Consider the following 23,162-nt stretch of genomic DNA (forward strand, 5'->3'; position numbering starts at 1 on the left):
AAGGGATTCGGCTCATATAAACTTCCAAGTTTGGCAGCTAGCTATTCTCAGTACTAAAGATGAAAGGAGCAGTGCTGGGCACTGCATCCTAAAGTAAGGAAGGAATGGAGACCAAATTAAAATCCTTAGCAACAGCATTAAAGAAGTTCATGTACTATTAATACTCAGGGAAGAAACAAGACAAGAAGCACTGCTTGAGCTAAAGAAAAGCCTAGATAACAGCGACTTACTTGGAAGAGCTGGGTGCTTGCAATGGGATCTTTGTGAAACAGCTCCGTAGCACTCATGTAGGTTGGGGGGATAGGTTCACACAGATTGCTCTGCCACAGAATATTAAAGAAAATTATCTTCCCAGTCAGTCCCTTTCTCATAGTCCTCAGTAGCCAATCTGCCTGAATTTCAACTCTTTCCACTCTCAGACAGCATATACAGCTCACTCTTCCCCAGCCTGCCTTCCCTAGCAACACTCACAGGGCCATTCTGTTGCTTGCTCAGCTTCTGGAGAACGGTCAGATAGAATTTGAAGAAGAAGCTGAGTGTGAGTGTGCGTCGGAATTCCACCATCCCACCAGGTGCAGAAGGAGACAGGTCCATCTCACCTGCCAGCAAGCGGCAGGCATCCTGCAGCAGCTTCTCATTCCAGTCCCTGCAAGGGAACACAGGCAATAGTCAACCTTTCCTCAGCCCTAACTATTGGCAGGACAGATTTCCAATAGACAAGCTCATTCAGCATTCTGAGAGCCCAACACAAACATTTCAGTGTAAGGGAAGAAGGAAGGCATCACACAACATACAGACTGCTGCATAAACGTAGCATCGCTTCTTCCCCTTTGTCCTTCTGGGTACCATCAGAGAGAATGATTCTGGGTATCTGAATTGCTGTTAGTGCTGCTCCCCTAGTCAGACGTGCAGAAAAACTCCTACCTGCCAGTGAGCTCTTGGCAAGTTTTTAGTGCCAGGATGGTTGTAGGAGCCATTCCGCCATAGCTTAGTTTGGCCTCCTGCACTCGACTGGTGCCATGTTGGAACAGGACTCTCATCCCACAGGTTACAATAGCAATGTCATCCTCCCTACGGTAAGCCTGCTTGAAAGCTGAGAAGTATTCACCCTAGAGACAGAAAAATATTTATTTATTCCTTGCCTTGGCATGTTTCAGAGCATGGAAATGGACAAGCTGTTAACCTATCCCTACATAGATGAGCTATTTTAGGGAACTGTATCAGATGGATTCATCTCGCAGTGCCTTGTGTGATATATTTGTTCAGGCAGTGTTATATATCATATAGGTTGGAAAAGACCTTCAAGTTCAAAATTCACATGATCTTAAAATTAAGTCTAATGTATTACACTGGTGGTTATTATCCAAGATAGGGCTGTTTGTGAAATGATTTTTGGCACACCTGCATACAGTTTTCCTACACTGTGAGGAAAGCAACCTTTTTTTACATAAACAATCTTACTATTCCTCTGCAACCACTTTCTCCCAGGCTGCCAAGTTGGAAACCTAATCAGTAAAACTCAGATTCCTTCACCCTTTCTCTTCCAGCTCTATAGGAAGTCCTTATACCTGAAAGGAACTGAAATCAGTAATCGTAAATGGTTCACAGTTCTTGAACACACCAGACTAGTGAATGCAAGACTTACTGTCAGTTCAGTCCGTTACTTGAAATACAACTTGAAATACAACTTGAAATACAGCTCTCAATAACTACTCTGAATCCTCTGTTGGATTCCATGGGAAAAAAATGCACCAGCAGCTACAACTCACGAAATTCAGCAGCTCTCCTACAGCAGTAAACAAGAGATTAATATGCTACTGGTTTACACCAAGTGATAGCATCACCTTGGAGTCACAGAAAAGTCAGTTTTTCCCGTTGCCTGTGCTGCAGTGTATAACAAATTCCTCTTCCAGCCGCCTGCAGACTAGGAGAGAAATCAGATCTGATGTCTTTGCATGGCCATTCTTGAGAGTTTGCTGCCAAGTTCTTCTTTGAATGCTTCAGCCAAGCTACCGCCCAGCATAGCAGTCTGTTCCATTAGTTATCTCTAATCAGAAGTGGACTCCACTGTAAGGAAGTAATTGCACTACTGCTGGCAGTGAGAGCAGTTTCACACGGAGCTGGTTTTATGCACTGAGCTCTTGTTACTGGAGATATAACTGAAGTGTGTGCTTCGTTTCCTAAATCCAAATAATTGGCGGGCAGCCAGCAGATAATGGCAGAAGAGCATCAGTAGCATCCTCCCAATAAGCTTTCAAAGAGAAGAGAAAGCAGCCACTTCTCTCACAGCACACCTCAGAAATTACCAGTAACAAGATCATGGCAAGGAGCATAGCAATTACCTCCACTTCTCACAAGACACTACAGGTTTCCTAGGTAAAGAGTCCTGTGGGAGAAGATACTTATTCTTCATCACCAGGACTGTAGGCAATGTAACCATTTCACCAGCTCCCCACGTTTGCCCTACCTCATGGTAAAACAAGAGAATGTCCCCTCTAAACATTCACAGTGGAAGTTTACAGATACTAGCAGCCTCACAGAAAAGCCAAGTAACTGACTAGGGCTCCGTACAGACTTAGATTCTTCCTCCTGCCTGAAGTAACACCATGTAGGAGCACATATTTGCATTTGCAAAAACATTTCTGTGTTTGAAAGAACTGACAAAAGCATGGACTGTAGGCGTCAATAAAGGAAGAAGGTTGAAAAATATCAATTTAAAGGATGAAGTAAGACTTTGTGATCTTTCTGTCTCTCCAGTGTAGAAAAAAATGCAATACTACAAACCTCCATAGGTTCATAGAGAAGTATATAGTCACTGTGTTGTTAAGCACTTTCTGTTTGAATATGACTTGGTTTGTTTATGACTCAGAATATCACTATCATAAACATTAAATAAGAGCTAAAAATGGCCTAGAGAAAGATGTATGTGAGGAGAAGGATATAAAAAACGAATGATCGCTAAATGAGAAATACTGCAAATGGTGCATATAACATTTGCGAACCTTATCTGGAACACGGGACGTTTTTATAGCCTAGAAGTGAAACAGGATTGTTAAATAAAGGGTATGTCCCATTCCAGGAATGCCGTGTTATACATTAACTGATGCATCTGTTGTGAGGATATCACAGCTCCTGAAGACTTTGTCGCATGCCAGCACCATGAGACATTCCTTGGAGAACTTTACTCTCTCTGGCTTCATGTTTGTGAGCAAAGACCAACCAAGACAGCATGAGATCCAGAGTTCAAACGTTGTTCTAGTTTTTCAGATGAATGAGCTGCACGTAACCTATGGATCACACCATTGCCCTGCTGGTAAACATTTATTTCTTTTGTGAAGCTGCCACACAACTTCTGTATGAATGGAGGAACATGGTATTTTCCATCAACTCTATCAAAAGTGTTTCTCATTTTGAGAAAAAGCAATTCTTCTTGTAGTTATCACAAGATCACAGAACAGTTATTCAGAAATACATGTAAAAATGTCATCAGTAAAATACCTATGTTCTCTTAACACTTAGACACAAGAGAAATAATTTTAAGAAAGAGAACAGTCAACAACTTTGTTAGTTCTGTTCCTTAATGCGATGGCATTTCAGGTAAATTGATGCTTTCCAGTTACAAAATAAATGTGTTACCACACCGTGAATCCTTGAACCTTATAGCTTGTAGTCTCAAGCTCTAAAAAGTTAAATACCCTCACACCAGCAGATTACAGTCTGACGTTATCTGCCCTGAAGAGAAAAAGGGGTTTTACTTCATAGACAGTGAATCTATTATGCAGTTAAAGGGGAGTGCCCTATTTGCCAAACTGCCACGATAAGCAGTCCTTCTGGTTTCAGTCTTGCAAGGCAAGGATACTGAAACTCAACTTGCCTCTTATCTCCATATTCTTCCCCATTTCAGATCACAGAAATGAAACAGGAACCTCAGAATCATAGACTTCACATCAGGAATTGCTAGCATCTTTGCTGTACCATTTCACAAGCAGTATTTACACCTCTGGGAACATTACATTGGTCCTTTAACCATTACTGAATGTACTCAAAAGCCCTAGACAATAAAGTAGAGTTTTTATTTCTTGTGCCAGAAAAACTGGGCTTGCCACAGAGCTCAGTTCCTCTTGCTTACTAGAAAGAGCACAATGCTACATTTTCACCAAATACTTTATTTGCCTGCTGATCCAATTGGGACTTCATAAGCATTTGGAGGCCAATCTTCAAGGAAAAATGCCTAGCAGTGAAACTAGCATTTAGGTAATAATATTTTAACTCTGCAGATGCTGATGGCTTTTCTACAAGCTTACCTCCTTGCTGTAGGGTATCTCAACAGAGAGGAGTACTTCCTCAGGTTTAACAGCAGTTTTTCTGTATCCTGTGAAAAACTTCTCATCCATTGTGACAGTCCTCCTGCCCTCTGTAGAGCAAGGAGAGATCAGTGGTGAATGAGCGAGCATCTCGGATGAAGAATGGAAAGAGTATATATGATAGAACCTTTTCTCTACACAAATCATTCTTGATATGGTACCAGTTTTCATTTTCCACTCATTTTCGTTGTTCCAACAAATCAGGATTTTCTCAGCTTTACTTTGATCATCATGTATATCAAATGTATATCACACATTACATCTCTGTACATATCTGCATAAGAACTGATGAAAGAGATCTCTCAAAGTCCTCCTTCCTTCATCTAATCAAAGCTGAGACTCTGGTGGAATTAATTTCTAGCATTTCAACGCAAGTCCCTCTTTCCCCTTTCCACAGCCTGCATTCAAACATGTTACATAAGAAACCATTGAAAAGACAGACTACTTCTCAAAAATAACCTATTTGAAGAAAAAATTCTCCCTAAGAACGAATGCAAATTGTGACATTTAGTTTTCTTCACAGGAGGAGAAAAAAATTCAGAACAGAATTCAGCTTTTATTTCAAAAATCCACAACAATCAAAGCATGAGAGTGACATAAATAATTGTACACCTGTTTTTGATTGTTTTGGTTTTTCTGTTTTTGTGGTTTTTTTTTTTTTCTTGTGAACAGACATCTCCAACCAGTTCTTCAGTTTCTGTAAGTGCATACACTGTGCCAGATTTATTTTGGCATAGAAGTTCAAAACTCTTTAGGAAACCAGTCTTAGGACTGTCCCCAAGACTTGAGAATCAAAAAGGGCAAAACCCTCCAAAAGTCAAGCGAAGAATATTTTATGCATTGCTGATATGCACTTTCAAGTTTTGATCTGACAATATTCCATAGGAAAGGACTTACGACTATTCCATCTACCTCAGTGCCACGAAGAAATATAAGTAACTTACTCGTTGATATCAGAGTCAGCTTACTTCCACTTGCCATTAACACAGGATTTAAGTCAGAGATTGGGCTTGCTGTCATTATGTTCCCACCAAGAGCCTAAAGTGATAATAAATGAAATAGAAAAATAATAAAAACTCTCAACATCTAACAATAACATCTTGCAATCCTACATTATCCCATGCAGAGTGCATTAATGACTGGCTGCACTTGAGCTTGCTTTGATAAGCTCTTTCTGCTTACTCAGCAACTCTAGGCTGTTAATGAATTAGGGATATATAAAATCCACAAAAACAGCTGTTGCCCCCTTGATACTAACATTTGTCTGATAGTTTTAGCAGCAGTCTTTGGGTACTGCATCAAAACTGCCTTATGCTCAAGCCATGTATACCCAGCAGTGTCAAGATTCAATTGGTGTGGATGCAATTATGGAAAGATCCATGGAGAAACTTTTCAGTAACATTCAGAAAACAAAGTGTTTTGACTGCAGCACAAATATGTGGCCCAATGTATTGTAAAAATTACATCTGGTTAAAATGAAAGTAGGTTGGCTTCCCAGAGCCGACAGCACAGTAGAAGAGTTCCATTGGAAGGGAACTTCAAAGATCGAGCCCAACAGCCTGACCTCTTCACCAAAAGGTAAAGCACATTAATAAGAGCATTTTCCAAGTCCCTCTTGAACATTAGCAGCCTTGGGGCAACCAAGTGCATTGGTAGAAAGCCTGTTCCAGCATTTCACCACTCACTCACACAGTAAATAAATTTCTCCTTGTGCAAAGAGCCCAAGGCACACCAGTGCTGGATAAGGGAGGCCATCTCCTCAGACCAAGCTCTCAGTTCCAGTCCCCAGTATTCCTGAGTCACTTACTGCAACATTCCTGATCTGTGGCCCTGCAAACCATCGCAGCTGTTGAAGTGCAGCCTGGAAAATCTCAGTTTTGTACGAAGGAAGCTCTGCCACCGCTTTTCTCAGCACCTCTTCTACTGAGCTTAAAGTGCAGGCAGCGCCAAAGGTGATCCCTGCAGACAAATGAGAACTGTTATTTTTCTTCTCCCAGAAGCCTAGATATAGAAGGAGAATTATAACAGCGTCTACAAAGCTTAGATGCCACTGGACTTAATTAGGCAGCAAAGATTTGGGGAAGGCACTCAGCCACAATGGAGTATTCTGTAATGCAATGTGTGTAAATATCACATCCCCAGAACAAAACTCACAGCTCATGGCAGTACTGCCTCTTACATGACAGTAGCCTAGCATCCATTTGCCTTACTGTAGCATGGCTGCATTCACTACATCATCTTCATTTCTTCTAATTTTTTTTAAGTTTTCCCTGCTTCCATCACAAAGATAAATGCTTAGTTACACAGACTGTCAAATCCAATGTGTTTCTCACAGTTGCTAATTTAAAAATCTTAATAAAGATGGCCTGCTGAAATTCACTATTGAGCCAAACGATATACTTGATACACCATACACACTGAGATAGAATCACAGTCACCAAAGCTGGAGAAGACCTCCGAGATCATCTAGTCCAACAATTTTCCTACCAGCAATATTTCCCCACTAAACCATGTCCCTTAGTACATCTACATCTACACATCAATCTACCTTCCAGTGAAAATTCTTTCTTAAACTATTCATACATGTCTCTCACCTGATCACCTGGTGGAAATGCATGAATGGAAATAGGAAGCAGTCTTTCTTTTGTACTGGAGCTCCCACTCACTTAGCAGGCCTTGTCTCCCCTTTCCCTCACCTGTTTCAGTGCGCTGAACAGCATTCATTTCAGGGATCCATGCTGGTGCTAGTATCACTGGATACAACATGTTCTTTAACCTCATCTCAATACCTTAAGGAAAAGTAAGACTCCTTCAGTTGTGCGTATGTGATAGAGAGCCTCAGTTAACTGTCTCCCAGTGAAAAGGCAGCAGGCCTATAAACAAGTCAGTTCATTGACCATCTAATGTACAGATCACATACAGTCATAAAGACACCAAACTAAAATCCGCTCCCCACTAACACCAGAATTGTCACAGGGCAGTTTTAGGCTATTTAGCACTTGTGTGACGTGGCTATCGCTGTACATAACCCTTAGGGAAAGAAAAATTAATACAATGAATGAGATCAAGCTGAGCAATTGTCTCCTGATTTATTTAGGATAATAAAATTACTCAGCATGTCTTAACTCTCTTTCACACCTCTCATGTTTACAGAGTTATACGTGCTGGGAGACAACACACAAGATCTCAAGGCATGACAGTTTACTTCCTGGAAATTTTTCAAAATGTAGATTTCACAACTGAATGACCTCTAGTAAAAAGAGAAGTCATATCACGTCACTCCCACTTCTCAAAATCCCACAAAAAAAAAAAAAAGCTCAGACATCTAGACAATAGTTTACTTTTTTTTTTGTGCACTAGCTTTTCTTCTTACCCACTTCAGTGTTCCCTACAACAAGCTTGGCATTGGGATATTGGGATTTGAGCGCCACCAGCTCCTGGAGAGTTGTAGGCTGAATCCACATCACACGTTCACCTTTGAAACACACCTGCTTCTGCTCCTTGCTTTTCTGAGTCTGTAGAAAGAGAATGCAGAAAGAGTTCAGGCCCTACATGAAGCCAAGAATCCCTTACATGAAGCCAAAAATCCTGCCAAGTGACTGATGGGGACCCGTGGCGCCCACATCTGGTTGGCAGTTGGCCATTCTCCATCCATTCCTCTGCTGTCAATGACTGGAGTCTCCCACACCAACAGAAGTTTTTCTTTCCCTTTGGAAGTGCTACTCCAAAAAACAAACAAACAAACAAAAAACGGGATGAAAAATGGAGAGAACTAATCTCTGATGTAAGCCAGTCGGCCTCTACTCTTGCTATACCAAGTGGAGGAAAGTTGGTGCATTCAGGAAGTTATCTAGTTCAGACATACATTCAGTTATTTCCTGTATTTCTTACCTTCCTTTGCACAGTATAAATGGGTCACGGGGTCATTAGCTCAGACAGCTGTTTTTACAGCAGAGATATACATATGAGCTAGTAAAGTGAAATCCACATATCAGCAGCTGTTACCTCTTCGGATAGTCAGTGGCCAAAAAGGAAGGCAACCCAAGAGCAGATAGATAGGGTGACAACAGAAAGTGCAGCCACCTGGGGCACGTTCTTAGCCTGCATATCATTTAAGCCATCCTGACTGGTAAGAGCCTTTCATAAAGAGGGAAATATTTGTGCCCATGCTGCTTCATTTCATCATCGGCCATTCTTGGCACTACCATTTCATCAGGACACTGAGTACTGGCAACATTCAAACCCTGTGTAGAAAAATGAAGCCAGTGAACCACGCACTATTTCTTTTTAAAGTACCTTACCATTAACTCTGGTGGGAAGATTGGTTCCTGTGTAGGGTCCAATGGCTGGAACTTCGAAGAATCAAACAGGCTGGAGGGCATCATTGTCTATGAAAGAGAGAATGAAGATAGCTGGAGGAGAAGCAGAGGAGAAAGTTATCCACATACATCCTTATCTCATTCCTTTGTTCAGTCCAATGCCTCTTATTGTTTCATGGAACAAACGACAACAAACAGCGAAAAGACACAACCAGTCCAGTGTCCCAAGTTTTCCAGATCAGACTTTTTCTGATCAGAATATGTCAGGCCAGAAACCTAAACACACTCGCAGGTTTTTTGCCAATTAAAAGTTTCATCACATTCACACTGGTTGTGCTAAATGACAAAGGTACATTTTAGAATGCAAGACCAGCATGAAAGCTAAATTAGTCCAATCTCCTCTGCATAAATTCAGATTACAATGAGCTTTGGCACAGAGTAAAGCGAAGTCAGATTCATAAACACTCAGAGTAGAGAACAAAATAGTTGAGGAACACTCTACCAGGTTCTCTTTTTCATTCATGCAGCAGCATGGGCCATTGGCTTTTCCTCCACAGCAGCCCCCATTCTGAAGAAGAAACAAACATACTTCAACTAGTCTGGACAAAACTAGACAATTCAGGATATATTCCTTCCCTCTTATCAGACCCTGGGTCACTGCAATTTTCAGTAACATGCATTCTTTAATAATTTTAATGAAATAACACCAAGCAGTTGTTAATTGCTGAAGTATTCCAAACAAACCCGGATGTTTCCTACCAAAGAATCCACAAGAATTTTTTGGAATTTTCCAAAGAGTTTTGTTATAGTCTCTCCTTCCCAAAGTCAGTTTACACTTCTATTGTATTATGCTTTAATTCCTTCTTTTCAGTCTCTACCATTTATACCTCAACTATTACATAAAATGTGATCAGCTCTTTTCCTCCAGATATCCCAAGAGGATTCAGTTGCGATGCCCTGGGATGGTCCTTAAATCATTCATCACTGAACTGTTTAATTTTGGGACAGATCAATACTGGATAATTAATTTAGATCTGCTTTCACAGAAAGACAGCTGTAAAAGCTGGTAGCACCTCGATTGCAAGTGTCATCACGTTATTTCACATAAGTGTCACACATCACTGACTCGGTGGGAACACTTTTCTAAAACCTGTGTCATAACGTGTTGTGCTACTCCAGACATACAGAATAGCAGTGTTTTCCAAGAGACAGGCATTCAAACCAGCTCAGATGTCCCTGGATATCTGCAATACAGTATGGCCAGAGGAATGACTAACACACACAAAAAAAACCCCTCTATTAATACTACATTGCAAATTGAGGTTATGGCTATTGAAGTTCAGCTTACCACGCTGTTTTCTCCCTTACTAAGACAGCATCCAGTGCCATTGGCTAAACTGCTACAGCAATTTGAGTCCTGTGGGGACAGAAAACTGTTCTGAGAAAAATGGCCGTGTTCCCAGAAAATGAAGCAGAATCTATTCCCTTCTGAGACAATTCCCTCTCCCCACTTTCATCCTGACACCTCTCTTCCAAGCTGGAGTCGCAGTTAGCCCGGTGTTACTTAGCATGGAAGCCAGGTTACCATAGCTGTGATCCTTACTCCACTTCTGATATATATTTCTAAATTTCTGCTATACCTTAATAGAAATGAGAGAATCAGAATGGCACAGAGTACTCAGGTGTTGGTGACCTATGATACACTGGCGTAACACTGTGTACTGTTTTGTTCTCTACTCCTTGGAACGTTGTTTTGAGTACTCACTGGTGGCCATGCTTCCATGGAACTATCTACCACACCTCCAAGATCACCTTGCTGCACAGTGATCTGCTCACCAGCTCATCATTTTACATGTGAAATGAAGACTACCTCTCACTCCATTGATTACTTAGTATTTATTTGCTCTGAATGTTTTAAACGTTGTCTGAAGCCACTTACGACAGCAAAAGTCCTGTATCCCTCCAGAATGGGTCTGTATCCTGTACACCGACACAAGTTCCCTGTATAGCCAGAGACAAAGGATAAAAAATTAGCATCATTTAGCTGAATGATAATTCTTTTAGAAAATTATGTTGTCCTTCACCATAGCTCATTAAATCTATATTAAGCTAACAAAAATATTGGGAAGAACATTTCATAAATAATTTTGCAACAATCTTACTATCCCTTTTCACTGAAACCTTCAATTGAAATTAATTTAGACATATTCTGCCCAATCCAGCATTCATTTACCTCAATTGCACGAGTCTAATCAGCACATCAACTCTCCAACCTCCTGAATTGCAACAAGATTGCTTTCCTTTGCATCTGATTTTTTCTCAGGCTGCAGCCAGAGGCCTCGTAAGAGCTCTAACCTCAGAAGCAACAGTACCCTCTCAAATAATTTCAACAGTTGGATTCTGCCCTACTCCATCATGTCTTGGAACTGGCATCTGGCCCAGATGCTGTCACTCTGCATCCTCTTGTGCCCAAGATGAATTGGCCTTCACAAGATGTGGAGGCTCTTAAAAGCCCTCGAGGCACTAACCACATAATTTATCATGTTAAGAACAGTAAAGACCCAATCAGAGACTGAGACCACTTATCACTGCTTCAGGATGACAATGAGTTGTTGTGGGATTTTCATAGGCCGTTTTGGTTCACTTAATAGCACCTGACAAGTCTCCCCGTGGAAAAGCTGGTGCTTAACCTCATAAAAACTGCCTGTCTTTAATGAAATACATCAAGCAAAGTTACACTTCCATCTTATCTAGTGAAGCAGATGTTAGGAAAACAGCACAGGTTGCATCTGTGTGCAGTGTGGGTATTACCTTGGAAAGCATCTTCTATGTCCTCCATTTTGGGTTTGGGTTTGTTTCGAAGCAATGTGTACATGGACATAACAATGCCTGGAGTGCAAAAGCCACATTGGGACCCATGACTTTTTGCTATTCTCTCCTGAAAAGTAACAGCAACAATCAGCTCATGGTGTCAAAGTGAGTTTGTGGTTGTGCTGATTTCCTTTTCTGCAACATTTCTACTAAAAAAAAAAAAAAAAAAAAAGCAGAAACAATCTCATCAAAAGATCTGAATCAACCACCAAATGTTCTTTGACAAGATGGTTTGTATCATCTGTGAAGACTTCAAAAGAGAGAGCCCACTGAAAGGCTTACATCTAGACTTCAGATTCCCCGAGTAGCTGAAAATAACCAGAAGTCTCCAATAAGAGAGGAGGTCTTCAGATTTGCCATACTTGAAAGCTACCTGTACAGACCTGAGTCTGAATTTCAAAGCTTAGCTGGTTAGAGTCTTCAGAGGAGGAAGGGAAAGAAGCAAACAAAGGTCAGACAAGCTGTCATTCATTCACACATGCCTAACTTATTTTTCTCTTTGTTGTTTACTCTCTCAGATTGCCGTTGGCAGAAGTCCCACTCACTGTACAGACCGAAATGAATCAGTTCCCTGTAAAGGAGAGTATTCCCAGCAGTGCTAAAGTCAAGTTTCGTACAAAGTGCAATAAAACACTTTGCCAAAAGAGCAAGCTCACATTACCATCACTCCTTCCTACCACTTCAGATTATTAACTACATAAGAGGAGAGACCAAGGTCATTCTTGGAAGGCCATAACAGAGCCAAAACCTAACTCCAGATTTCCTGCTCCTGGCCTTTCAGCTGTCAGCTTTCAGCATACAGGCTTCCAGTACAACATCAGCTTTCCAGCTTTACATCAGCTTTCCCAGTTTCTGATGCAGGATGTGAACCAGAGTCCCATGGCCCCATAACAAAGTGTGAACATTTTGGCCAAGATAAAACCAATTAACTTACTAGCTTTCTAGCCATTCCTGCAAGTAAAGACAAAATCTTTCTCTCAGCATTATAATGAAGATCTCAGTACTCTGGAACATATTCAAACAAAATAAAAGTGTGCATGCAGGATTCAGTAGTTAATGGTGTTAATAGCTTACCTGGGCTGGGTGCAACCTGGACTTTGTGTTTCCTATGCCTTCAACAGTAGTTACAGCTACATGATGCAGAGCACAGATAGGGAAGAGGCAAGCATTGGCAGTATGGTGGCTAAAGTGATAAATTAAGGTTATTTCATTCAACAGCGCTGCTCTGCAGAGGAAAAAGGGAATCAGGAGGGGCTGAAAAGTACTTAGAATCCATGGCAGCAGACACAGCAAGTGAGCTTCAGTAGATTGCAATGCAAACATTGCAAGTCAAATCCTACAGCACCTATTCAAAGTTCTTAACAACCTCACTTGAATTTTAAACTGACTGTGCACAAGAGGATTTGACTTAGAAAGTTAAGTGTCATCGCTGCGTGTTAAGCCACAGAACATTTTGCTACACACTATGTTGAGGGTTCAGATTGAAAAGGATACAGGATTTTCTTCTGGAAGGGATCATACTTGGATATCATAACAGTGCAAGCACCACATCCACCCTCCCCACAGCCCAGTTTGGTTCCACATAGTCCCACTGAGGGTACAGGAATTAAGGAAAACATGAGGAACGTTGGCAAAAGCCCTCTCCAACAGTTGTCAATCAAGTCTTAGCAGAGATTTCTTGCTGGAAACTAAGCATTCATATTTTTTCCTTCTCAATAAATTAACAATATGGGCAAAGTCTCAAATGTTGGCACATAATCTTTGAGATCAATTTCAAGATCCTCCTTTGAACCTACTTGCATTCATTGTTAACAACTTTAGGTATAAAAGGTCAAGAAGTGAGAAGCATACATTGGCACAAAAGACAGGCCACTGTTTTCCCTCTTGAACTTAACCTACCCAAGATACAATCAGACAAAGTGGGGTTGCTATATCTCTCCTGGAAACCCCAAAGAGGATAATGATTTATATCTTTGTACTTATCTCAAATTCCAGACAACCAGAACGTGGCACCAAAGATAAAACAACTATGCACAATTCTTTTGAAGGAGTACACCAACACAGACTGAAAAATCTGTAGCATGTCCACTCCCAGACAGTTCAGACAAAATCTCATTAAATATGGAGTGACACAACTTACTGAACTGGACCTAGTAGAGCCAGCCTGGTTATCACAGTGATGGCTACTCAGCTCCCAAAGCAAATCTGACTCACATATCACTAGCTTTACGCAGGAATCAAACATGACTCTTTGCATCCAGAAATACAACCGCAGTATGCAACAGAAACCCTTGCCTCTAAGTGTACACCGATGGATCATTCTAACCCTGCCTATGGGAAGCACGTCATAGGATAATCAAATTATTGGTTATTACCTGTCCAGTAATTTGAACATTACTGGATAACACAGACAGCAGCTCAAGTGGCTCTAATGTTTTGGACAGAAAATTCTTTACCATTTTCATGAAACAAAGCTAAATTTCCTTCAATCATCTCCATACGTGTATCTACAATATTCCAGTAATTAGCAATTCTGAGATCTCCCTTTGTAGTATTAATAACTAATTTCAAGTTTACGTGAAGTGGATGATTTAAATTTTTCTGTTCTATAATCTCAAAATATCTGCTGTAATCTTTCCCAGCAAGAAATAATACCAGACACGTGGAGCACCACTCTGTCCACTCCACAATGCTGAACAGTAAACAACAATGAAATGCCATAGGCAAAGACTCCTGTCATTTCTTCTGACATTGGATACATTTCCTTCGTAGGTAAGTCAGCAGAGTAGTTTCTGGGTCCACATCTTTTTCCACCACCTGCAAGAAGGGAAAAGTACTTTTACACACAGAAAACTTCACAACACGGATATGTTGTGTTGTACAACAAACCAACCAACCAGCAGAATTGACTAATGGTGCTAAATAGCAAATACCATTCCTGATGATGTTAAATCAACCAGCGTTACACTGACAACTATCCTAAATGCAGGAATGTAAAACTATAATTGAAGAGATATTTTCTCTGCAGATTTTCACCCATTAGTGAAAATATATATATATTTGCAGTTAACCATTAGATATAAAATAAGATTTTACTTGGACTTCTACCCTATGGCCAGAAACCAAAGTCTGCTCTTCCCTTCAAATGACAGCAGAGCTTGTCTTCCTCTTTTGTTGTTATTAATAGAATGTCAAATTCACTGCATGCCAGAGCATAATCATGTATTCTTGGCACTTACACTGTGCAAATCCTAAGAAAAATAGTTACTGGTTTTTTAAGGTAAATCTCACATTGGCAGGCATTGTATGTGAATTAACCTTTCCCAGTTTTGAAGGGTAAATCAATACAGAGGCTACTTGTGTAAGCCATTTTTCTTGCTGATAAAACACCTTCACGCCCTCTGTACTGTTTCACTTTAATGCCTTTGACACGTGACAGGGTTATTCTCAAGAGACAAGGTTCATACTTCCTATTTGAGTCCACATTTTTACAACCATCAGATATAGTTCTCTGCTACAAAACACAAGTGTTAACAGTTTATTTTTTGTTAGTATTTGTCTTCCTTAAGAAAAAATAGTCTTACTTCTGCCCTGGGGATAATCTACAAGGAAACAGAATCCATTCTTCAAGCTCAGGGATGTCTTACTCTAACCAGCACTCGTGTTGCTTCTATTTAAAGCAGAACGATCCCCATTCCCATCTCTCCTGTACATATGGAAGCAAGAGCATGTATTGGCCTAGTCTTGGCCACTGGCTCAGAGTAAGCACGCAGACCCCTCTGCAGTAGTCTGTTAAACAGGCAAAAAAATCCAAAAGAAAAGCTGTGGCTACTGGTTTCCCATGGACAAAAGGCCTTTCCCAGATCAAGGGCCTTCCTCAGCAACTCACATCCTTACCGTCAGCTGAGTGTCTTCCCCAGGGCTCCATCAATGACCATAGCAAATCCCTTTCAATCAAGTTCCCAAGGTAGCCAGGCACAGAGAAAAAGCTTCAGAACAGTTCTCTGGATAATTAAAGGGTATTTATACTATTCTATGGTTAGTTCTAAGAAAATGTCTGAAGAATGTTTCTTGAGAGTTTCCAAAAGCACTCCATGAAGTACTCCAACCAAGCAATGGAAGGTTTTGGCCAAATGGCTCCTTGTCAGGAAGTTTTCAGCAAGAAATGAAACATAAGCCTAAATCTTCATTCAGCAAAGCACTTCACCACTCAGCTACACACACTTCTGTAAAGTCCTTAAGTAGGTGTTAAATCCCATCAGAGCCAAATCTTTGCCCAACTTTATCAAAAAGTGGCTCCCACTATGCAGAAAAGTGTCACGATAATCCACACTTACATCCCATTCCAACTAAGAGCCTGGTTTTATGCCTCAGACACAACCCTTCCACTGGAGCTGGCAGAGACTTGGGATCAGAGAGCCCAGGGTTAAGAGTTTGGAGTATAGTCTGGATTAGACTAAATCTCACACACCAGAGCACGGAGTAATTTCAATTTCTCTGCACTCACACTCCTGCTGGGGCAATATTTGTTTATGAGTCTCTCTTACAGATGACACAGAGAAACTTTATACTTCTCCTGCCTTTTGTTCACTAGCATTGATGCGTGTTCTGTCCTTCAGCACATCATTCCTTCCAAGTGGTTTGTTACGCTCACCTGCTGTGATTTGTTCTTAAAATATTTTAAAACCTCATAGGTGGGGACAACAGCTCCTCTTGTCTGATGCCCAGAACAATATGATGGATTAGATATTGAGCTATGAATCAAGACAGTTCTTGCTCAACTCCCTCAGTTTTCCTGTGTAGAAGGAAGCTGAATTATACCCATTGTCTTCAGCAAGATTAGGACCAACTTGTTTGGATACTGCTATTAAAGAAAGATGTCTTCTTTGCTAAGCTGCTGGTTTGCTGTTATTGTTGCTTTTTGAATCAACGCCCGCCTTGGTAAAACAAATCATACTGAGGGCTACATTTTGACAGATTTAAAGTTGTAGATGTTTCTGCATACGGTAGCTTAAATTTTAATCAAATGCCAATTTGTTTAACATTAGGAAATGTTCTGAGGGCACTGATTTCAAATGACCTCTAATAAACTTGTGCTGCATTGCTATGTTTGCACTATGCATCTATTTTTCACTCCACACTCTTGCATTCTGTGGGCTTTTCCAGAGAGGTGTTGAGCTCATTTCCTCATGATTGCACGTGCAAGATTTGGATCTCAATGAACAGTTTTCACTTAAAAATTTCTCAGTCCAACCAGATGAGGAACAGATGCACAGAGAGGCAGCAGTCCTCTGCTCCTGCCCTGTAGAGAACTAAGGATGTGCAGAGACACATCAGTCATTTACCAGAGATGACATGAGGTGCCTTGCAGCAGGTTGGTTTGCACTGGGTGCAATGCAGTGAACTCAAAACTGTGTGTCTGCTATTTCTGCTTTGAGATGGGTTGTTTTATCCCATGCAGCAACAGAGAACAACAACAGTTCAGGTAACTGTCATTAGAGCATAAAGCATCTAAACTAGCATTCCTATACCTTGTCTAATTACTGATATTGGAAAGAACAAAAAGGAAGACTAAAGTTTCCCAGTTGACCAAAAGCAAGCTAAGCATTGCATCAGCTACTGCCTGTAAATGAGAAAACAGACTTCTTTCTGAACAACTCCTGTCTGTTAGAGGCAAGAACAGAAGGTGGAAGGTTTTAACAGCAGGTCAGGCTGGTCAGCTGTAAAAGTCCCTGAGGACCCTGCAGTCTGTGAAAGGGCATTCCTGAAGTCAGCTAGAGGTTTCAAATTCATTTACCAGGGAGAAGGATTAGAACATAAATGAATAATCTGAGCATAGCCACACGATGTTAGTCTATTGGTCATGAGAATGTTTTATTCTGCTTTAAACCAATTCACTGAAAATTGTAATTCACTGTGTATGTAAGATCCAGAGGGTTCCAAAGCTCAAAAATCCCAAATTTCAGCTGTTTCCACCTGTGATCATGGGTAGAAAGGCTTTGAAAGAGCTCTAATGTGGATTCCTACACAGACCTTCTCTTAATAGTCAGGTTAAAAATACAAATATACAGTGTGTTTAACTAAAATTGCATGCAACTTGCTTGAGGCAGACTTGTCAGTTGAGGAAAACTGTACTCATAGTATATACATAAAGAATAACAGAATGACTTGGGTTGAAAAAGACATTCAAGATCATTCACTTCCAATCCTGCTACGCGTGTGTTGTGTTCCATAATATTCCAGGCACCAACTTGGCATCAGCTGTGTGCCAATCTCAGTGAAGTAAACAGGTGTTTAAAATAAACAACCCTGAATGTGAAGTATGCTCAGCTGCTCTGAGGAGACTTTTCTTGATATTATATTATAGACTGGGCTAATGTGAAAGCAGAATTAACCATCAAGAAAGTCCCTATCTTATCAACCACCTCTTATCATGCTGGTTTGTGCCATTACAGAATATCAGCAGCCCATTAACAATGCCAAGCTGCCACAGATTCATAAAGTAGTGAGCTTTCCCACTGACCATGCTGTCACATTCTTTCCAGCAAATTGACTGGAGCATGCTGTTAGGACTCAGGAGGATGGAGCCGTACCCTAGCTTGCCACCTGCTGTCTCTGCAGCATCCTCCATGGACTTCCCCCCACCTCTCTCATTACATAATCCCTGTTGCCACATACTGGATAGCCAAATAAGTCCAATTCTTCCTCTTGGACTTGCACTTGCTGGAGGTGTAACTCGAGCCTCTTTGGTAGCACAACAATGAAGGAAACAGGAAATAAATGCCACTGGAGGCTGAGGGAGGAGCACAACCCGGGAAGCTTCTCCTCTCTCTGATCAGCTGGAACCTCCTTCCTTGCTAGCACTGTGGTCCCACATGCAAACAGGGAAGGATGCTGAGACAGCCTCAATGTGTGGAAGGAGCTGGTGCTGCTGGTAGCCTCACTGGTCCTGCTGTTTCCCTAACCAAGGACCGCCGAGGTCAGATTGTGATGCAGCCCCGTATACCTGCACAAGGCCAGCTCCAATGCAGAGTTTTGCAAACAGAGAGCTGCGGTTTCATAACAAGTGCTGAAAATCACAAGTGGAGATGTCATTCACAGCAAGTTCCCTAAACTTCAGGGCACAAAAAGAGATAGAAGACAGCATATACTGGTTGGTTTCTGCTGTCAGCCTTCAGGGCTGATACCGCTCTCCCACCCATTCTGTGCCTCACCATACATAGAACCACAGAGCCATTAGTGCTGGAAGACTGCTAAGATCACCATGCCCAACCCCAGCCCATTCCCTCCATGCCCACTGACCACATCCCCCAGTGCCACATCCATAGGACTCTCACGTAACCCTCTTGGCACAGTTAAGTCTTTTCTGCTTTACTGATTAGTAAATTAGTTCCATATGTTAATCTGCTCCAGGAGGATGGCCTTCTCTACAACCCATCTGTAATACTCAAGCAACCTCAATGCTGAAGTACTCACTATGTCTGTATATAGGAATTTCATATATGCCACCAGTCACATGCTGGTTTTGAATCAAAGAAGGGCTGGCATGAGAACAATTTTCTTCCATTATGTTGTACCAGAAAAAGAATACAAGACAGCATACTTTGCTTGTATTGAGCCTGCACTGCCACGTCTGTGGCAATTCCCTACAGCGAGACTGAAAAAAATCTCCCTATTCACCCTCTGAAAATTTGGGTTCATGGAGATCACTGAAGCCTTCACAGAAAGAGAACAAGACAAATTAATGGTACAACACCCACACCCCTGTCACTGCAGAAAATTCATCAGATGAATGCTACACCACCACTTCATGAGCCAGTTACCAAACTCAATTGGTCAGTCATGATTAATGCAAAGTTTTGAGTTTCTGGCTCCCTATAGAAGCAGCTAGCAGCTGATAAGTCAGGTAACACTGACACATAAGCCATGCTCAACTGTGCAATCAAAGCTTCAGGAATTGTCCCCTTCTTTACAGAAGCTCGGAACCAGGGTTGACTTCTACATCAGTGTTGCACTCAAGACCCCTCCAATGAAATTATAATCCATATAACGTACATTTCATTCTTCAGCTAATAGTTGGATACTTGGAAAACCTCAAACACTGAATGCTGAATGCCTTGGAAAGCTCTACTTCCAACTTATCCTGGGACCCAAATTCATAACTAACACACCCTAATTGTAGCAACAATCTTAGCCACGTTTACACATGATTAAATCAGCAGGAAAGTTCAACAAAAGCAAAACTGATAGGAATCCTGTGCTGGTCTGCAGGGCAGCAGGAAGAGTTTTAGAGCCAAATAAGAACAGCATGTTACCCTCTAAAGAAATGAAAGCTAATTCAGAGAGGTGCCCTGGGAGAAACTGCCCAAAGGTTCCCAGAGGACAGCCACCTCCTGTGGGCACCAGAACTCTTTTGGTAATCAACAGTAGGTGATGTGGGTGACTTTCAGTGCATCCAAAAGAGTGTCAGTCAATGGGGTTAAGATTGTGAAGGGTTTGCCAGCTTCTTAAATGGGAATGGAATGAGTATTTTACTTGCATCTCTTTTAGAAAACAGATGTCAAAATTACTTACTGAGCATAGGAATTATGTGTATGCTCTCAACTGAATTACTTTTTCCAGATCTGTTGTAGTTACTGAAAGTATTTCCAGTAGAAATGCCTGTACTAAAGCCACTGCACCTCTTGTTTAAAGGTAATTGCCAACAAATTTCAAATGTAAAATGAAGGTTATAGAGAGGTACTGCTCTCCGAATGTTTCACAAGCTAAGGTCAAACAGGGGAGAAAAGCCACACAGCAAAGCAATAAATAGTCCTCACAACTTCATATCTGAAAGCAACCGAAGCATTTGTGCTGGTCTTAGAAAACTTCAGAGGTGGAAAAGCAAACTAGAAAAAGAAAGTAATCAGGCACAGCCCAGGAGCAAGCCAAGCAGAAAGCTGGAATCTTCCTTACCTTTTTACCATTCACAAAGAAAACAAGCTTATCTCCTGTCTCAGCTGGAGCCATACCGCACACCTTCCAAAATTCACCCCAATGAGACCACAGGTCACCCTCCAAGAGCAGCCCTAACTTGGTAGGAAAGTGAGCACCAGCAACAGGACAAGCAGTGTGAGCCTGTCTCAAGAACGCCTTGAGTTCTACATCAGCACCCTGCAAAACCCCATATTATATAAGGGCCAATGAGGAGGCGTGCCAGCTGCTTTTGGTTGGTGCTTCTGCAGCAGCAGTGACAGAGAAGGAAAGAGCAACGTGGCCCGCCCCTTAATATAGCAATAGATCAGCTCAAATCACAATTCAGCTGCATTGCCTTCACACCACACTGCCAAGCTTGCAGGAAGAGGAGCGTGCCTCTGCATCAGTGCCAGGAACTCACAGCCTGTGGGAATGCAGTGCAACCCGTAGGGAGAAGGCAGGGGCTGAGGGAGGATAAGAGTGCTGTCCCAACCTTTTCTTACTGGATATTGACAAAAAAACCCAAAACATTTCCCTTTCTGTGTGCATAGCCATTCACCTGGCATTCACTGCGCAGCCTCTCCTGAGGGCACATGCCTGTAGAAAAGCTCCTCAGACAGCACATGTTTCATTTTCACAAACAAGATGTGCAGTCTCTTAGTCCCAGCTTAAAACTACACCACAAAATTGCACAGTTCCAAAATCTTACAGAGATTTCCTAGCACGGTATTTAATCCTACCTGCTCCATTCTGATTTCAGCACCCTTGCTTCCCACCTTCAGCATAGCAGCCTTACTAGTAGAAATTGCTTCCTAGCTTAAAATTCCTGGGAGATAACTACATCTTCCTGGCAGCAACACCTGGCCAATTCACAAGACAACAAAAGCTAATTAAATCACTATTTTTTAAAGCCTTTTCCTTCAGTGCTTTGGGATCGTGTCAGAGCAAAGACAATATACAAATTATCTTTATCTCATGTATTCTATCCGTCTGTCCCCTGGGGAAAGCTATTTTACAGCAAGTGCCAGTCGCTGTCTAAGCACTTAAGACACTCACTTTGCCAAAAGCATAGCTCACAGCAAACCTGTGTTTGACGCCGGTTACCTTGACCCAAGCTTGCAGTGAACCTGTGCATAGCTGAAACAGTGCTGACACCTACTGCCTGGCACCTCCCAGAGCATAGTGAGGACACTGAAAACGTGGCACTTTCCTTCAGAATTCTTCTGTTGCTTTATAGCGGGGGGCAGATTTATAGGAGTACTGCCCTCACACAGCAAGCATCCATCTCAAAATTAGTCTACACAAGCTTAACGTATTTAAATAGTTCAGTAGTGTTTTAACTAACAATTATTACTCACAGCCACAATCTTAAGGCAACTAGCCATTATGGCATTAACGTCTAAATCTAACTTAATTTCCTCACCTGTATTTTTCCATAATGCAAGATGTTGCTCTTAGATTTAAAGAACGCCTGTAGCCGTGTCATCTGTTGTCTCAGGAATCCCATCTGCAGTGATTCTGTTCAGCTATAGTGAATACCTTATAGCTAAACTGTCCTACACCACTGCACAGCATCTTATGATGTTCCACTATCAGGTTTGCTTCTGACCCCATCAATCTGCTGTATACATAATGGAGAGGTGTATTCCTCTTGATGCACAGATTACCGAGCATGAACACCTTCAGACATCATCTCACACGCCACTAATTGCAGAATACCAAGTTGATCCATTCTCTCAAGCTCGTTTTACAGACAGAGAACCGAAACACCTAGAACTAGTACTTTCCAGGTCCTCTAAATTTAACACTGGAACACACCAACTGACGTTACTGAAATCTCTTCACCCTTTTTGAAAAACTCATTACAAATAACACAGAATTGGTTGGCAGAAACGGCAGTGCAGAAAGTGAAAACAACCCTCGAACTTCTGTAGTGTAAGAACATTCCCATTAGCATAGCAATCCCTTAGAGCCAGCTGAATACATAAAGCTTTCATCAGCCAAACACGCAACCCGGTTGCAAAGCAGTACTTTGTTTTAGAGGCCAGGGAAAGCATAGCAGGTTTCCCATTGCAGCAATCACCCATTTGTCCATTCACAACTCAAAGTCAGGTCTGCTTTGGAAGCCCAGAATTCCCCCATCTCTCTCACTTCTCAGAGAAGAGGCTCAGAGAGTAGTGGATGCATTAAAGCGTTATCAGAAATAAAGGAGCTAGCTTTTCTCATTCTGACTGCTTAATCCTGCAGATCCGCTGTTGCGAATGTAGTAATCTGTTCTGTGAGTGATCTAATGCACGGCTCAACGAATATGATGAAACTTATGGAAACTCCATCCCTGCCTAAGGAGTTCACCACCAGAATTAAGTCAACACGTGAAAATACAGCAAACAGACACCAGAGATAATGAAGGAAAAGGATTAAAACAGAAGCGAGGAGGCCAGCTATTTTGTTTGCACGTTACTCTTGCGAGAAATGGGAGAAAAGTCAATAGAGGCATTCGTCAGGAGGTTTGGTAATGAAAAGAAGAAATTCCCAGGCCAGTGCTTTAGTGCAATACCCCATATATATCACACACACACGCATATGAGCTAACACCTTGCAACTTCTGGGCCACCATCTGGTAAAATAACTAACAGGTAGAAACAGCGGGTCA

At 41.6% G+C, this 23,162-nt stretch overlaps 1 protein-coding gene across 1 annotated transcript in view; it reads right to left on the minus strand.

The window, feature by feature from the left end:
- Positions 1-20,717, minus strand: part of XDH (xanthine dehydrogenase) — a 39,848-nt gene extending 19,131 nt beyond the window's left edge. The window contains exons 1-17 of the mRNA XM_042888689.1: positions 20,510-20,717; positions 14,314-14,371; positions 13,049-13,145; positions 12,629-12,737; positions 11,495-11,621; positions 10,623-10,684; positions 10,032-10,100; positions 9,186-9,251; positions 8,666-8,752; positions 7,738-7,879; positions 7,061-7,153; positions 6,172-6,323; positions 5,309-5,402; positions 4,305-4,414; positions 925-1,109; positions 472-646; positions 231-320 (exon numbers count right to left, since the gene is read on the minus strand). Coding sequence (XP_042744623.1) covers positions 231-320; positions 472-646; positions 925-1,109; positions 4,305-4,414; positions 5,309-5,402; positions 6,172-6,323; positions 7,061-7,153; positions 7,738-7,879; positions 8,666-8,752; positions 9,186-9,251; positions 10,032-10,100; positions 10,623-10,684; positions 11,495-11,621; positions 12,629-12,737; positions 13,049-13,145; positions 14,314-14,371; positions 20,510-20,563 — 1,770 coding nt within the window. The 5' untranslated portion in view covers positions 20,564-20,717. The remainder of the gene's footprint in view (positions 1-230; positions 321-471; positions 647-924; positions 1,110-4,304; positions 4,415-5,308; positions 5,403-6,171; positions 6,324-7,060; positions 7,154-7,737; positions 7,880-8,665; positions 8,753-9,185; positions 9,252-10,031; positions 10,101-10,622; positions 10,685-11,494; positions 11,622-12,628; positions 12,738-13,048; positions 13,146-14,313; positions 14,372-20,509) is intronic.
- Between the last annotated feature and the right edge of the window lie 2,445 nt (positions 20,718-23,162).

Source organism: Lagopus leucura, unplaced genomic scaffold (genome assembly GCF_019238085.1).
Source record: "Lagopus leucura isolate 7727_CA_CO unplaced genomic scaffold, USGS_WTPT01 Super-Scaffold_73, whole genome shotgun sequence".
NCBI classification, from domain to species: Eukaryota; Metazoa; Chordata; class Aves; order Galliformes; family Phasianidae; genus Lagopus; species Lagopus leucura.